The 17,072-nt window shown below is 37.8% G+C and overlaps 1 protein-coding gene across 1 annotated transcript in view; it reads left to right on the top strand.

Annotated features, from left to right (window-relative positions):
• The window catches only part of LOC121245027 (nuclear-pore anchor-like), an 83,870-nt gene that overhangs the window by 50,019 nt on the left and 16,779 nt on the right, over window positions 1-17,072 (top strand). The window contains exons 35-37 of the mRNA XM_041143304.1: window positions 8,620-8,778; window positions 8,890-8,943; window positions 15,238-15,351. Coding sequence (XP_040999238.1) covers window positions 8,620-8,778; window positions 8,890-8,943; window positions 15,238-15,351 — 327 coding nt within the window. The remainder of the gene's footprint in view (window positions 1-8,619; window positions 8,779-8,889; window positions 8,944-15,237; window positions 15,352-17,072) is intronic.

Here is a 17,072-nt window from a genome sequence, read left to right as displayed (position 1 = left end):
TTTGTGCATGAACTTACCCCTTTTCTCACAGCAATAGGAAGGCCACTGTCATCATTAGTTTCAGGATTAGTGTTACCTGGTGGATCTTCACTTGGTCTAGGACTTGAGTCAGACTCTTGGGTTTGCTCAAGAGATGCTTGTTGTTCCATCTCCTTTTGGTTCTTTCTCCTCCTTGAGTAGGTAATCAGTTCATCACTCTTTGTTGATTGAATAGTGTCCAGATTTTGAGGTGGATTGTTGGCTTGATCTTGAGTACGAGGTTCTAGGAAGTAAGAAGACTCAAGGGAGAGATTTTGAGGAGGAAGTGATTCATGATTTAGTGATGGGCAAGTTTGGTCAAAATTATGAGAGACATGAGGTGATTCTTCAATATCCCAAAGCTGATATTCTAGGATAAAATTAGTCTCCCCTTGAATATCAGATTTGGGGAAATAAGGTTGTTGCTCAAAGAAGGTGACATCCATGGAGTGATAGAATTGTTTAGTGACCGGTGAGTAGCATTTATATCCTTTTTGAGTTGGAGAGTACCCAAGGAAAATACATTTATGAGCTCTAGGATCAAGTTTGTCCCGGTGTTGTTGATGGACATGGACAAAAGCTGAAGACCCGAAAACTTTGAATGGGATGGTGGAGATGAGACGAGTAGTGGGAAAGGACTGAAGGAGAATTTGACAGGGAGTCTGGAAGTTAAGAATCCGAGATGGCATCCTATTTATGAGGTATGCAGCAGTAAGGATGGCTTCACCCCAGAAATATTTGGGTATATGGGTAGAGAACATAAGAGACCGAGCCACATCAAGAAGATGCCGGTTTTTTCTTTCGGCAATACCATTTTGCTAAGGAGTGTTAACACAGGAACTTTGGTGAACAATACCATGACTCATGAGATAATCATTAAGGCTGGAATTGAAATACTCTTTGGCATTGTCAGTTTTCAGAATTTGAATTTTTGCTTGGAATTGTGTTTGGATCATGGTATTGAAGGTTTTGAAGATCTGGTTTGCCTCATATTTTTCTTTCATGAGGAATACCCATGTGAGTCTAGTGTGATCATCAATAAATGAAATGAACCAGCGAGAACCAGTAACATTTTTTATCCTAGAAGGGCCCCATATATCACTATGAATCATGGAAAAAGGTTGAGATGCTTTGTAGGATCTGTTAGGATAAGAATTGCGAATATGTTTAGAGAATTGACAGATTTCACATTGAAATTCATTTGGATTTTTACTATGGAATAATGAAGGAAACAACTTCTCAAGATACAAGAAATTTGGATGACCTAACCTATAGTGCCATAACATAATTGCACTATCATTATTAGACTGACTCACAGACAAAGAAACAGGACTACTGGACACTGAACAATCTGATTGATGAATTGCTCCTTGAGGAGGATCATTAACCTCTAGAAGATAGAGCCCCGAACACATCTTAGCACTGCCAATCGTCTTCCCCGAGTCCAAGACCTGAAATACACAGATTTGAGCCAAATTTAGTAACACAGTTGAGATCCCGAGTGAGTTTACTAACGGACAGTAAATTGCAATTTAATTTTGGTACAAGTAGAACGGAATCAAGAGTGATGTTCTCTGAAATTTGAACCGAGCCTGTACCAGCCACCTTTGAGAGTGAACCATCAGCTATTCGCACAGTTAAATTTTTATAGCATGGGGTGTAAGTTGAAAACAGCTTCTCATCTCCAGTCATATGATCAGAAGCTCTTGAGTCTATAATCCATGGACTGAGTCTCTCCTTGTTAGCATTTAGAGCACTTAAAAAATTACCTTTTTGTGCCAGGGATCCGGTACCAACTACAGTGGGAGCTGGTGCAGGCAAGGATTGGCTGAACATTTTCTGCAAGATCTCTATCTGTTCCTTGCTGAAGGGAGTTGGTTCGGGTGGAGGTTGTTCATCCATGGAAGCAAGGTTGCCTCGTCCTTCTTTGTCATTGGAAAACCGGGAAGGCCTCCAATCTGCTGGTTTGCCATGAATCTTCCAGCAGTTGTCCTTGGTGTGACCAGGACATCGACGATGATCACACCATGGTCGCCCTTTCTTTGGTCTGTGATCGTTGTTGTTGTTGGATGGATTCCCTCTCACCACAAGTGCTGAACTCTCAGGATTTGTCACAGAATCTTGAGATCCCATCATGATCTTCTTTCGACTTTCCTCTCTCCGAACTTCTGAAAAAGCTTCTCGGATATTTGGTAGTGGTTTGGATCCTAAAATTCTTCCTCGTACTTCATCAAGGTTCTTATTTAATCCAATCAAAAATTTGTATATTCTTTTTCGTTCAATTATTTGTCTATACCTGATTCCATCATTCGGACAGCTCCAATTGTGCTCCTCGAATAAGTCTAGCTGCTGCCAATACCGATTGAGAGTGTTGAAGTATTGAGTCACTGTTAATTCTCCTTGGCGGAAGTCATGAAGAACACTTTCCACCTCGAATAATTCCGATGTATTCTCATTGTTAGAATATATTTCCTTGGCAGCATCCCAAATCTCCTTTGTTGTTCCATAGAGAAGAAAGTTTTCTCCAATGTCATTTGTCATGGAATTAATGAGCCATGACATGACCATATTATTCTCGGCATTCCAGACTTTGAACTTTTCATCCGTCTTGTTTGGTTTGGCAGCATCTCCGGTGAGATAATCATCTTTGCCCTTTCCGCATATGAACATCATTACGGAATGGGACCATTGGAGATAGTTGTTCCCATTCAGTTTGTGTCCTGTAATGGGCATGAGGTTACTATCATTGTTGGAAGCCATGGCTTCCTGATTGGAGGTGATTTGGGAAACGGTAGCTCTTGAATCACATTTCCCGTATTTGGTTATATGAGGGAATTAGGGTTCAGAGATTGCTCTGATACCATCTTGTTTGTGGAAAGAAAGAGTAAGATTCCACTATATCGAAAATAAGGTTACAGGTCCCTCTTTATATAGATGATAATGCTCATCTATCTATAAAACAGGAAACTTATATCTACAGATTTGGAAACAGACTACCAAATCTCCTAAAATCATGGGATAAGAAAAACTGATCTGTTAGCTGTAGATCTCCTAGATATTAGCCCCTAATATTGCTAACAGATCCTTAAACATAAATCTCTCTATAATTCTACATTCTTTCGTAAAATGTTGTGATACATATTTCCTCACATAAAATCATGATTTTTCATAAATATTTTGATGCACAACTCCTTCCATAAAACTATGATTTTTCATAAATAATTTAATGCATAAATATTCACATAAATCATGGATTTTCATAAAATATTTAATGCGTGTCCTGCAACTAACACGAAACTTATGCATAAAAGCATGATATTTATGACTCGGGTATATAAAGGGGCTTCCAAATTCCAATGGAGGGTGTACATGCATAATATTTTTATAAAAGACATGTTGTTTACCATACATACGTGTAAGGGTATGATCATGCTACGTATCTCACAGCGTTAATCCAATATTCTAGCATGAAATCGATCACGTGAACTAGAAGGAGAGAGAAAACATGAGTGATACTGGTGGACTAGAGGTGCTCTATGTGATTTTGGGTAATCATAAACTACATTGAGGCTTGAAGAGGAATGAGATACACGTAAAGTGCATGGGGTTGAGCGTATATATAAGGGGTCAGTTTAAGAGTTTTAATGTGAAAATGATTTTCCAAGGGTAATCATAGCCACAATGACAAGTTAACACCTTATAAAAGGAACTAACCGAAAATCTGGAATTTCCTGCATGAACTCACAGCAAACTATCCTCCCTTCCTTGGGCAATCTTCGAATTATAAAGTCCTAAAAAAAGGAAAATCAGAAACTACATTCACCTCCCAATCATTCACATCTCTAACAAAATCTACATTCCATTGAAAATTATTATTATTCATACAAGAAAAAGAATCAGCCACTGCAGCATCTTGATCCCTAGCAATCCTAAAAAGTGAAGGGAAAGCAATCTTGAGAGCTGAATCCCCACACCAAATATCATGCCAAGAAAGTATCCTTGTCCCATCCCCCACCTTAAATTTAAAATGATTAACAAACTCCCCCCAACCCATCCGAATGGTTTTCCACAAACTCACCCCATACACTCCTCTTACTTCATTAGAACACAAACACCCCCCCCCCCCCCCCCCCCCCCCCCCCCCCCCCCCCCCCCCCCTCCAACACACACACACACACACTCCCATATTTATCATCAACAACGTTTTCCCATAAGGCATCTCTCTCAATATGATATCTCCAAAGCCAAAGAAGTGCTTTGTTAAAAAGCCTAAAATTTCGCAGCCCCAAACCTCCACAAGAAACCGGTTGACAAACCTTCTTCCAACTAACCAAATGAAACTATTTATCCTCTCCTTTACCTCACCACAAAAAGTTCCGAAAAATCCTCTCAATCCTATTTGCCACCTCTGCCAGCAAAGGGAAAAGAGAGAAAATATGTAAGAAGATTAGACAACATGGTTTTAACCTTGTTTTAATCAAGGTTATTTTTCCCTCTTTAGACAAATATAAGTTTTTCCATCATCCAGCTAATCTCCTCTCGATCTACTCAATCACCCCATCCCAAATCATAACAAATTAGTGAGGGGCCCCCAAGGGAAGACCAAGATACTTCAAAGGCAACAAAGATACCTTACACCCCAAAATATTGGCCAGATCTGAAATATTTGAATGGAACCCACAGGAACAATTTCAGATTTAGATAAGTTGATTCTAAGTCCCGAAACAACTTCAAAACATAACAAAAAGGCTTCTCAAAGAACGAAGATGATCTTGATTAGGCTCATTAAAAATCAAAGTGTCATTAGCAAAAAGAAGATGAGAGACTTTTTGGCCTGGTTTGGATAGTGAGTTGAGATGAGATAAGATAAGATGAAAGTTAAAAGTTGAATAAAATAGTGTTAGAATATTATTTTTGTTTTGGGATTTGAAAACGTTGAATTGTTTATTGTATTTTGTTTGAAAGTTTGGGAAAGTTATAATGATTAAATGAGATGAGATGAGTTGAGATGGTTTCACTATCCAAACCAGGCCTTAAGCTACTCTGAGACTCATCTCCCACCACAAAACCCGACAAGAAACTTCCTTCCACTGCCGCTTCAATCATTCTACTCAAACCATCCATAACAAGGACCAAAAGAACTGTTGAAGAACCCAACCGTAGAACCATTCACCAAGGTGGAAAATCTCGACGTCGAAATGCAATGTTTGATCCATGAACGCCATTTCTCTCCAAAGCCATATCTCCCAAGTAAGTACAAGAGAAACTCCCAACTAACATGGTCATAAGCCTTTTCCATATCCAATTTAACTAAAATTCCATATTCGCCCAACTTGATTCTACTCTCCAAACATTCATTAGCAATTAAAACTGAATCAAGAATTTGTCTCCCCCTCACAAATGCATTTTGAGACTTCAAAATGTTCTTCTCCATCACCACACTCATGCGATTAGCTAACACTTAGAAATAATCTTGTACACCCCATTTACTAAACTAATAGGCCGAAAATCTCTCATCTCCACAGCCCCCACTTTTTTAGGAATGAGTGCAATAAAAGTTGTATTGAAACTTTTCTCAAATTTCATAAATGAATGAAATTCAAGAAAAACCTTCATAAAATCTTCTCGCACTATGTCCCAACAAGCTTGAAAAAAAGCCATTGAATAACCATCCAGACCCCTAGCCTTGTCCCTTGCCATTCCTCTAACCACATCAAGAACTTCTTCTTCTTCAAAAACTCTCTCCAACCATTCTGCACATACCTGGTCAATAGAGTACAAAAACAGCCCGTCTTACTTAGATCTCCAAGAGAAATCTTCCCGAAACAACTTCTCATAAAAATTCACAATATGTTCCTTGATAGCCTCTTGATCTGAAAGAATGTTATCACCTTCATGTAGGACCTCTATAGCATTATTTCTTTGATGAGAGTTCGCCATTTGATGAAAAAATTTTGTACACTTACCACCTTCCTTCAACCACAAAACCCAAGATTTTTGCCTCCAAGAAATTTCCTCCATTAAAGAGATCGATTCTAATTCAGTAACCACCCATTTTTTTCTCTCCATTACTCCCCGGATAAATCCCCCAACTCCCTATCCTCCAAACACTACAACTGATCCAGAAGAAGCTTCCTCTTACTATCCAAGTTCCTAAACACATCTTTATTCCATTTCATCAAATATTGTTTAAGCGCTTTGAGTTTTCCAGCCAGAACAAAACTCGAAGTAGCAGAAAAAGTGTACAAAGACCACCATCTCCTCACCCTATCCACAAAGCCCTCATCCTCCAGCCACATATTTTCAAATTTGAGATACCTACGCCCTCCTTTAATACCCCCACAATCCAGCATAATAGATAATGATCAGAACAAATTGTAGGAAGTCTTTTCTGACTGAAATCTGGAAAATGAGCTTCCCAAGAAGCCAAAACCAAGAATCTGTCCAGCCTAGACCATGCCCTACCATTGGACCACGTAAAATCCCCTCCCGCCATTGGTAAGTCAATCAAATCTAACTCGAAAATCATATCTAAAAAGATTGTCATAGCATGAGAAAAATGAGAATCCCCCACTCGATGGCTAGGAAATCGAGTAATATTAAAATCCCCTCCAAAACACTAACGGAATCCCGCCAACAGCAAAGACCCGCCATTTCATCCCATAAAATACTCCTACTATCCGAATTCGGACCATAAACACTTGCAAAGGCCCATTCAAAACCATTGTCCACGATCTTAAAATGGCACGCCACCAAATATTCTCCCACACAATGATCAATCAACTCCATCACCCTCCTATCCCACATAACAATGATATCCCCTGATGCCTCTTTCGATACTAACTCAACCCATCCCACACAATGACAACTCCACAAACTATTAACAATAGATTGATTGACAAACTTCAATTTGGTTTCCTGTAAACAAAAAACACCGGTTCTCAACTTACGAATCAAATTTTTCACCTAGAGACGTTTCCTAAAATCATTAAGCCCACGAACATTCCAAGAAATTATCTTAGGTTTCATTGATAACCATTGGCAGCCCTCTCCTTGCCTTTATTACTAAAGGCACTTCCTCCCCTACCATCATAATTAACGGAGCACTACAATCTCTTCAATTCCCTCTCCTCTTTTAAAGCAGACCTAGCCAAAGAATTCTAAGAATGAATGAGTGAGAAATTTCTTTGGGTGCAATTTGGGTTTGGATTGAGAGAGTTTCTTATGCCACTTTGTAACTTTCTACTTTGATATAGCAAAACTTTTCCATGTTGCTGGCCTTGGACATAGGGGCAGCAACGAGGAGAGAGACCAATCAAAGGGAATTTGTACTAGAAGTAGGTTTGCTGTTCTCATTAATCCCCGGGCAACTAGAGAAATATACAAGCTAGGTTTGTTGAATTAATAGAGCTTCTGTAACTTCTTGGAAATGTTAAACCTTACTAATTTTGTCAGTTTACATATAAAACAAATCAATTTCTTCATTTTTATATTATGTCAACACCTGGATCCGGAATTGCAAATCAAACTTTCTAGAAGATTAGTGAATGTTGTTTGCATATAATGTCACGAAGGTAGATATTTGGTGTTTATAAGTTTGCAGGCTAAACTATCAGAATTGACACATTGCACATTATAACTACCAACAGTTAAATCAGTGTTGGTGAAAACGCTAGGAGCAATTAAGCGCAAATGCAAAGCACATGCGCACGCTTGATTGAAGTGAAGCGCATATTTTTAAAGATGATGCATGCTAACCCAAAATCCGTAAAATACAATTTAAAAAAAAAGGTTTAGAAAGGAGGATGGCAATATATTTAGCCTATTAACTCAATTTATTAGATTATTATGCAACATGAAAATCAATGAATAAAGTAATTAGATAAAATCTTAACATACCATTTTTTATAACTCTCTTGTGTGCTACTAAATATACACATCTGTAATATTTTTAAGCCATAATCAAATTCAAGTATATAGTTCAATCAAAACATACCAAAACGGTCATAACCAGAAAAGCTCAAGAATTGTAGGCATTGGCTTCTATGCTAACATGGGAAATCAAATTTCCATCAAGAAAGCCAACTTGGCCAATTATATCAAGTTGAAAGCATATACACATCACATATGATAACATGTAGTGCCATGGTACATAAATGATATTTTATAATTTTTCTGGGTCTTGTACTGATATTTTGTAATTTTCCTTTTTAAAATTACAAAACCATGCACTTCTGCACTTTAAGCTCCCACAAAAAGCACGCTTTTTCTAAATGTGCTTCGCTTAGCAAAAGTGAAACATTCCGGCCTGGCGTTTTGCACTTTCAGTCCAAGTGTGCTTTGATCAAAACTAGGTCATATCGCATCCTTCATTATGATGCAATGGTCAGATTTACACATGGTACTATTTGCCAGTTCCTAGTACTTTCAGGGTGCAATCGATCAATTTTGGTAATTTACAAATTTTATTTCATGTTACTAGATTTTGTGTTCGTGTTGGAGAAACTTCATAACCTTGCATTTATTCTGCAGATAGATCTTTGTAAATTCTTTTATATGTTTTTTGGTGTTCTCTTTATCTGCTTCATCTATTTTCTGCAGAACAAAATACTGCACAGTCGACTTGAAGCGTTGCACATTCAGTTGGCTGAGAAGGATCGTAATTCTGTTGGAGTTTCTTCTGGAAGTGCCAGCTGTGATACCCTTGGTGATGCTGGTTTACAGAATATTATTAATTATCTCCGACGATCAAAAGAGATTGTGAGTTTCTTTTTCCATGCTACTGTTCTTTCTATTTCTCACTAACACTTGCATGTGCATATGTACGTGTGGCTAGTGTAAACTTCTCAATTTTTTCTTCAACCATAACAGGCAGAAACAGAGATTTCATTGTTAAAACAGGAAAAGCTGCAACTGCAATCTCAAGTAAGTTTGTCTTAAGTTGTCTCAGTGTTAGCTTTCAACTTTATCTTTCTTTTTTTATTTTTGAACTGAAATACCTCCCATTAGGGGTGCTGGGGCCACCCCTCCCCCGCCCCCTGCCCCCGCATGGGCGGGGTGTGAAATTCTTTCCCATACCCCGCCCCCGCATACCCAATCTGCTTGCCGGGGTGTGGGGGTAGGCCCCCATCCGTCCGCCTCCCCTACTGGGCCTTCGGGGCCCTAAATGGTCCAGAATCTATTTTTGGGCCACTTTGGGTCTAGAATCCGTTTTTGGGCCACTTTGAGTCCAGAATTTAACTAAAAAAAAATATATATATATATATATATATATAGATAGATAGATAGACTATTAACTATATACTAAATTTCAACTATTAACTAATTAAGTAATAATAATCACTAAGGCACTAAGCTATTACAAATTACAATTTACAATTATACAAATTAAGACTCTAAGAGAACTAATAAACTATTACAGTATTACAAACTCCTCTAAAAATATTAAATATTACAAATTGTACTATTAACTATTGTAGCAACATTACACTTAATTGTAAATTAACAATTATAACTCATAACTTTTCAATTTGATCAATTTGGGATGGCGCTGTGGCGGAGAGTTCACTGAGTGGTGAGCTGTGTCGACTGCTGTGAGACTGAAAATCAAGATCATAAAAGTTAATAAGTTATAAAACCTGAAATATTAATAAGTTAAAAATAAAACAAATTAGAATTATAAAGTTATAAAATGAAACAAAAATTAAAAAAATTAAAATACAAAATATTAAAAGTACTAACCAAGATGAGAAAGGGATTGGGCAATTGGAATTTGAGATGAAGATGAGGCAGATGAGCATAGATAGGTTATTCGGATTCAGCATATGTATATTGAGAATATAAAAGCTAAAAAACATACAAGCAAAATAATTAGATACTAAAATATGATATAAAATTATAAATGAAAACATTAAATAGAGGACAAATTGTGCAAACCATGGCAATTGTGGGTCCAATACAAAGTCATACTGCATCGAAGGTAGCCGTAGACGCGGTCTCATGTATCACTATAAAAATAAAATTTAAAATGAAATTAATGAATACCAATTAAATGAAAACAAATAAATTAATAAGAAATTAGAAAATGAAATTAAAATAAATACCAGATCCAGGCTGATCACCACTCTCCTCCTCGACGTCGGCCTCCTCGTACTCAAGAACATCCGGAACATGAATTGGAGTTCCCTTGATCCAATTCTGCGTGCAAATCAAAGCCTCCACAATGGTAGTAGCAAATGAACTCTGAAATGAATCCAATACATGCCCTCTGGTGCTAACATGGATGGCCAAAAGACTGTGGACTCTCTCTCCAAGGATGGGATACTTCACGACATTCACCTTCTACCAACTTAATATATCGAAATTTCGTGAAAATGGTATTACCTCCGCTGCTAAGTATCTGTCTATCTCTGACTGAGCCTCTACGGAACACCGGATGAAGGGGGTCTGCTCAAACCTCTCACCCCAGTCCAATCTGCGTCTTTTCCCACTATCGACTTCTTGAACTGGTGGGGGGTAGGTATAGGTGCCGCAATATTTCTATCCGTCAGGACGGTAAACTCATCAAATAATCTACTAAGGGTTTCCCGAACCCTTGCTGCAATAAGCTCTACCCATGCTTGCCTGTACGCAAGGCCCAATCCAAATACCATGCCATCCACCTTAAACCTCTGGTCAAGGACGACAGTGGCATATAACAAAATATTAGCCTTAGTAAAATCTCTCCAATATTTGTCGTACTTTGACCTCATAACCAATGCCATCTCCCGTAGCCTAATGTGACCACTCACGACAATGTCATCTAATTCTTCTTTTACTCTACATATTTGCTGATAGAATTGATGGGATGTAGGGTACAAAGTTTTAGATATCGTCTTGGTGACCTCATAAAAAAGCCTAAAAAACTCTACAAAAATAAATATAGTCTCCCAATCATCATCTACGGGTTTTCCCAATCCCCGTGATCATCAAAATATTTAACATATTGGATGTCTTCATCACCCAATAGTGCAAATGCCAGCTATATTCTTAGGCCGCCTTCAACGTCAAAAATGTTGAGTTCCATCGTGTAGGCATATCAATACAAAGGCCCTTCATGGATGTTAGGCCCGCAGACCTCGAAGCAATCTTGAATTTCTCCAACCTCGAAGGAGATGATCTCACCCATCTCACAGCAGTCCTGACCCGAGCAATCGAGTCATGAAGATTCCTCAAACCATCATTAACAATAAGATTTAGAATATGTGCCGAACATTTCACATGCAGACACTCACCATCCAAGATTGTCTTATTTGCCTCTTTAAGATAGGTATTCAGATGTCTCAATGCGACATCATTAGACGAGGCATTATCAATTGTGACTGTAAGAACTTGGGGGGTTACCCTTATGATCGGTGATTTGACAAAATTTTATAATTTTCTTATGCAATGTCCAATTACAATCAACAAAATGCACAGTTAAAGACATATAATTAAAATTTTGGACTGATGTCCAAGTATCAGTGGTAAGGCAAACAAATTCACTTGCCAATTCACCCCTCAACTTCTCTTTTTTAGACTAAAAACGTTTTTTTACGTCCTTTGCCACCGTGTGACGAGAAGGAATATTAAACTTTGATTCCAAGTAGCGAGCAAACGCTTGGAACCCTTTCCCATCAACAATTTGAAACGGTAGCTCGTCCATGATGATCATACGAGGTAAGTGTCTTTTACACTCATCGGAATCATACTTAGTATACTCTCACTAGTCCCATCCGTCATTTTTTTAAGTCCAATTTCTAGTCTAGATTGGTTCTTCTGTTGTAATGATCTTAATATTGGACTTTTTTTACATTGCTCTTCTAAGTGCATTTTTAACTGTGAGGTGCCATGTTTCCTATAGTGGCATCTATAGATTTTTCCACAATGGTTACACAGCTTGGGGGTTATTGGGGTCACCACCCTCTAGTTTGGTGAAATGAGCCCAAACTATAGAAGTAGATTTCTTGCTGGGCTTGGGGGCGGGGCAAGGTGGCATAGGGGTAGGTGTTGGCCCTGTTGGGCCAGGGGTAGGGGTACGAGTAGGAGTAAGAGTAGGCATAGGTATAGGGGTACCCTGGGCATGGAAAGGAGAGCTCGCACTAGAATCTGCTGGCATATCCATGAACTCAATCAAACAAGAAATTTGAAATTATAGCAAATATAGCAACATGCCAAACAATTAACATCTAAGCATTAACATATATATTGGAAGTTGGAAGATCAAACATCAATGATCAAACATCAAACATAAATAAAATGAAATACCCAAATTAAAAACGTTAAACATAAAAAAAATGAAATACCCAAGTAAAATGGGTTATTAAAGTTGTAAAGAATTTTTACATAAACATATAAGAATGTGAAAGTATATAAAAAAACACTCGATTAAAATGGTTCGATGTCTTTCTATAATTCACTTAAAAATACAAAAAGAAAAACAAATTAAATATTATTAATTAATTTTGAGTGCAAAGTGTGTATACTTTCCTAACATAAGTAACATTTATTCATCTCAAATATTAATATATCATACAAAGATGTTTTTGGGGAATTAAGCTACAATTTCTATCCTTCAACTACTATTAATTATTTTTATAATTTGCATACGTACGTACTAAACTATCAAAGTTATCAGCTTGTGTCATAAATTAATTAACAAAATTTAGTGATTTTCATCCACCTAGTTTAAATTCTAACCCTTCATGTTGATAAAACAAAAAATAGGACGCGCTAATTAAAGATATTAATGATCAGATCTTATCCCACATTAATGTAAATCCTCAAAATTTAATTAATAGCTTAAAGTGTAAATTGGTAATTTTGGTAAAAAACTAAGAAAGTATTGATGGTAATTGGAATATATGATATATATATTTTTTAACCTAAGATCAGTTTATTACCATCAGTTTAATAGCTCAAAATTTAGTATTGATAGTAATTGGAACCCTAATCCGAAACCCTAAAATAATTTAGGGGTTTCAATCTTTGAAACCCCTAAATTATTTTAGGGTATTTCGAAAAAAATGAAAAAATAAACCAATCAGTCACGAAGAGATTCACACACGAACACACTGTACACATTGTTCATCAATCATTTCAACCACACGCACAATCAAGTCTCCACAGCACACAATTCACAAGATCCCATCCTCCATCTCCGATTAAATCTCATCCTTCCTCCAATCTCCATTCCATAAAATAAATATCACAAAAAATTAAACTAGATTAAAGATTTAGGGTTTCTTACCTTCGGCGACGGAGATGCAGAATGTAAGCGACTGGCGAGCAACGAAGAGAGAGAGAGAGAGAGAGAGAGAGATTCTGGGTACTGGGTGATCTCGCCGGGGGGGGGGGGGGATTCTAAACAAAAATGAAACGACGCCGTTTTTGCATTGACGAAACGGCATCGTTTCGTTATTTGTATATTTAAAAAAAAAAAAAAAAAACAGGCACCACCTTGGGGGTCAGATGCGGGCAGGGCCACCCGCCCCCCGCATCTGACAGACGGGGGGCTCCTCCCCGTTAAACGGGGGCGGAGCGGGGCACGGGGCCCCGCTGCCCACCCCTACCTCCCATGATGAAAACCAGTTGAAAACTTTCTTTCCAGTAATATTTCTTATATCATTCAGACAAGTTTTATTAAAGGGCCAGAACAGGAAGTACCTGTAGTGTAACTTTTTGCCAAGTACATGGGGGTAATTATATCTGCACTTGGATTAATGATGCCACGCAAATGGTCTGTCGTCTCTGTGGGATGACTAATCTAGAATTTTCATATTCCTAATCAAATGCATTCATAACTAATATCTCTCACAGCTGTATACTATACCAACAGCCATGTTCTTTGGACTAACTTCTGCTCCCTACTTTAGGATCTAGAAGGATTGGCCACTTCACCTCATTTAAACTCAATAATTAAGCCTCATTCTGAACTAGTTGTTGCCTTTTTTCCCCTTCCGTATTAATTTTGATAATTGCCTCACAATCTGAACCATATGGCAGAGATGGGTCTACGGCCATTCTGCAAAACTTTTCCTTAGACTTTATGGGTATCCTCTAATTGTACAGTACTCTAGATGTATCTCTCCACTTCCTTGACCCCACCCTATTTCTATGAGAAACATCCCAGTCGATAGAATTGCTCTTCGGTATCTCATGCTCATCTAATCATACTATCCCCACATTTCTACTTCTAGTTTTGCTGAGGCCTTGTTTGGATGTTAAGATGAGATAAGAAATCTGTAAATAGTAGTGAAATGGTTTGAATTAAGATGTTTTATTGGGTTTTGGGAAAGGAGAGAGAAAAAGTTGAATTGTTTTTTGTGTTTTATTTGGAAATTTGGAAAAGTTGTAATGATCAGGTAATGATTAGATAAAAAAGTTGAAGATTTGAAATTGAAAAGTGTTTGTGTGAGTGATGTTTGGAAAGGAGATGAGATGAGATGAGATGGGATGAATGGGTTGAGATATCGAAACGAGGCCTAAATGTTTATTCTATGTACTCAAACTTAAATATGCATATCTTACATCCATTAGATTCTGAAGTTGATATCCATAGTTCTAATTGGGAATTGATACTACTCTAGTTTCATAATCTATAATTTATTAAATGAATAATATCCACCAAGGGACCTTGTCCAGAATATGTTTGGTAAGCTTATCCATAGCCAAAGCAAGTAGATAAGGATTCAGAGCTCATCCTTTCATGTAATCCTACTGTAATTGGGAATTCACTTGACAATCCTCTAACCTTTTCTACTTGCTTCTTGTTGTTGTGGTGGTGGTGGTGGTGGAGTTGATGTTGAATGGGATACCAAATAGCTAGGGAGGAATAAGTTCGGTTTATAATGATTTAAAGAGACTCTAATAGTAAAATTGACTAGTTCTTTCAGAGCTTAAGCTCGGATGTGGCTTGGGCTTTCTTTGTATTGTTAAAAAAGTTTAGTCAACAACTGTAGCGGTGGTAGGTGCCATGTATAGAATTACTTATACCTTCATGCTTATATATTTGCTTATGGTATCAATCTATGTATGGATTGGTGTATATATGCCTAAATTTCTATGTGTGATCGTGAACATGCAGTATGCAGGTTTATATATAAAAATATATGTATGTATATATTTAAGGAGGGTCCAACTTATTGTTTTGCTGTCATTGGATGCTTTGAAGTGCTTACATTTCTTTTGGTTGCTGTATAGCTCGAGAGGGCTCTCAAGGCAATAGAGACTGCCCAAGCATCACTGCAAGCTGAGCATGCAAATTCAAGAGTATCGTTGTTCACTGAGAAAGAAATCAAGTCTTTACAACTTCAGGTTTGTTACAATCATTCATTTTTCTTTTTGATCAGTAAACAAAATTTTGTTGATCATGAGAATAGGCAAGAGCCCAAGTATACGGGACATATATAAGATCAACACCTAATTGTGCTAGTTTAGTGATACAAGGAATTCATGAAAAATCATGCTATGAAAATCAATTACAATCGACCAATGGAGTAAAGTTTTGAAAAAGAAATTTCTAAGCTCATCCATTGACTACTCTCGATCTTCAAAGCGTCTTTCATTCCTCCCTCCAATACACCACCATAAACATATTGGAACTATCTTCCATATCGTCTCAATCTGAGAGTTGCCCCGAATGCTTTTCCAAGAAGCTAGGAGGTCGATTACCCTTCTCGACATCACCAAAGCTAATCCTATCCGAGCAAAGACTTCATTTCACAGTGTCATGGCAATCTCACAATGAAGTAATAGATGGTTGACGACTCTCCGCTCTTTTTCCACATACAACACCAATCCATAACTATGATTCGACATTTCCTTAAGTTGTCTAGAGTGAGGATCTTCCCCAAGGAAGCCAACCACACAAAAAATATTGCCTTTAGAGGTGCCTTCGTCTTCCAAATACTCTTCTATGGTAATGGATTTCTATTGTGCATTGTCATGGCTTGATAGAAAGAGCGGACTATGAGCTTTCCTTTCTTAGAGGGGCACCAAGAAAACTTGTCTTCGACTCCTCCCATCAAATAGGTAGAGTACACTGGGTCATAGAACTCCAAAAAAAGTCAACTTCTCAATCTTGTGCATCTCTTAGGAATGTAACATTCCATTGGGGAGCACCATTGGAGAGGATTAGGAGGTTCGCAATTGAGGCTTCTTTCATTCTTACTGGACCATAAACTCGTGGATAAGTTTCCTTGAGTGCCCTATCGCAAAACCATACATCCTCTTCAACTAGCTAATTTCCGCTCTATTTTTTCTAGTGCATCATTATAAATAGATTTTGATTTGAATGGAGCACCCAATGGGAGGCCAAGATATTTCATGGGCAGCTAAGGTATCTTGCATCCCAAAATGGAAGTCATGCTCTCCACGTTACGAACATCCCCCACTAGAACTCTTTCTGATTTAGCCAAGTTCACATTCAACCTCGTAGTGGCTTCAAATCATAAAAAGAGAGCCCTCAAAGCTTGAATTTGATCATGGCTAGCCCACAAAAGATTAGGGTATCATCGCCAAATAATAGATGAGATATTTGCATCCTCCACTAAGAATTCGGATATGAACCTCCCACCACAACACCCTGAAATCATCTTGCTAAATGCTTTCATTACATAAACAAAAAGTAGCGAAAATAGAGGGTCACCTTGTCTCAAGCCTTGTGAGCTTTTAAAGAAGCCCTTTTGGCTTGTCATTCACCAATATAGAGAAACAAGCCATAGAAATACAATGATTAATCCATGTACACCATTTCATACCAAAGCCACATCCCTCAAACATGTAAAGAAATAATCTCCAATTGACTCAATCATAGGTCTTTTTCATATCAAGCTTGGACAAAAGCCCCGGCTCTCCCGACTTGAATCTACTATACAAGCATTCGTTGGCAATAAGCACCAAGTCAAGAATTTGCCTACCACTGAAAAAGGCATTTTGATGCTTTGATATTAACTTCTCCATCACCATGCTCAATCTATTCGCCAAAACTTTCTAGAAAATCTTGTACATCTTGCTCACCATGCTAATGGGATGAT

Source organism: Juglans microcarpa x Juglans regia, chromosome 8S (assembly GCF_004785595.1).
Source record: "Juglans microcarpa x Juglans regia isolate MS1-56 chromosome 8S, Jm3101_v1.0, whole genome shotgun sequence".
Classification (NCBI taxonomy): Eukaryota; Viridiplantae; Streptophyta; class Magnoliopsida; order Fagales; family Juglandaceae; genus Juglans; species Juglans microcarpa x Juglans regia.
The sequence above is the reverse complement of the archived record's forward strand: the minus strand, read 5'-3'. Positions and strand labels throughout refer to the sequence as shown.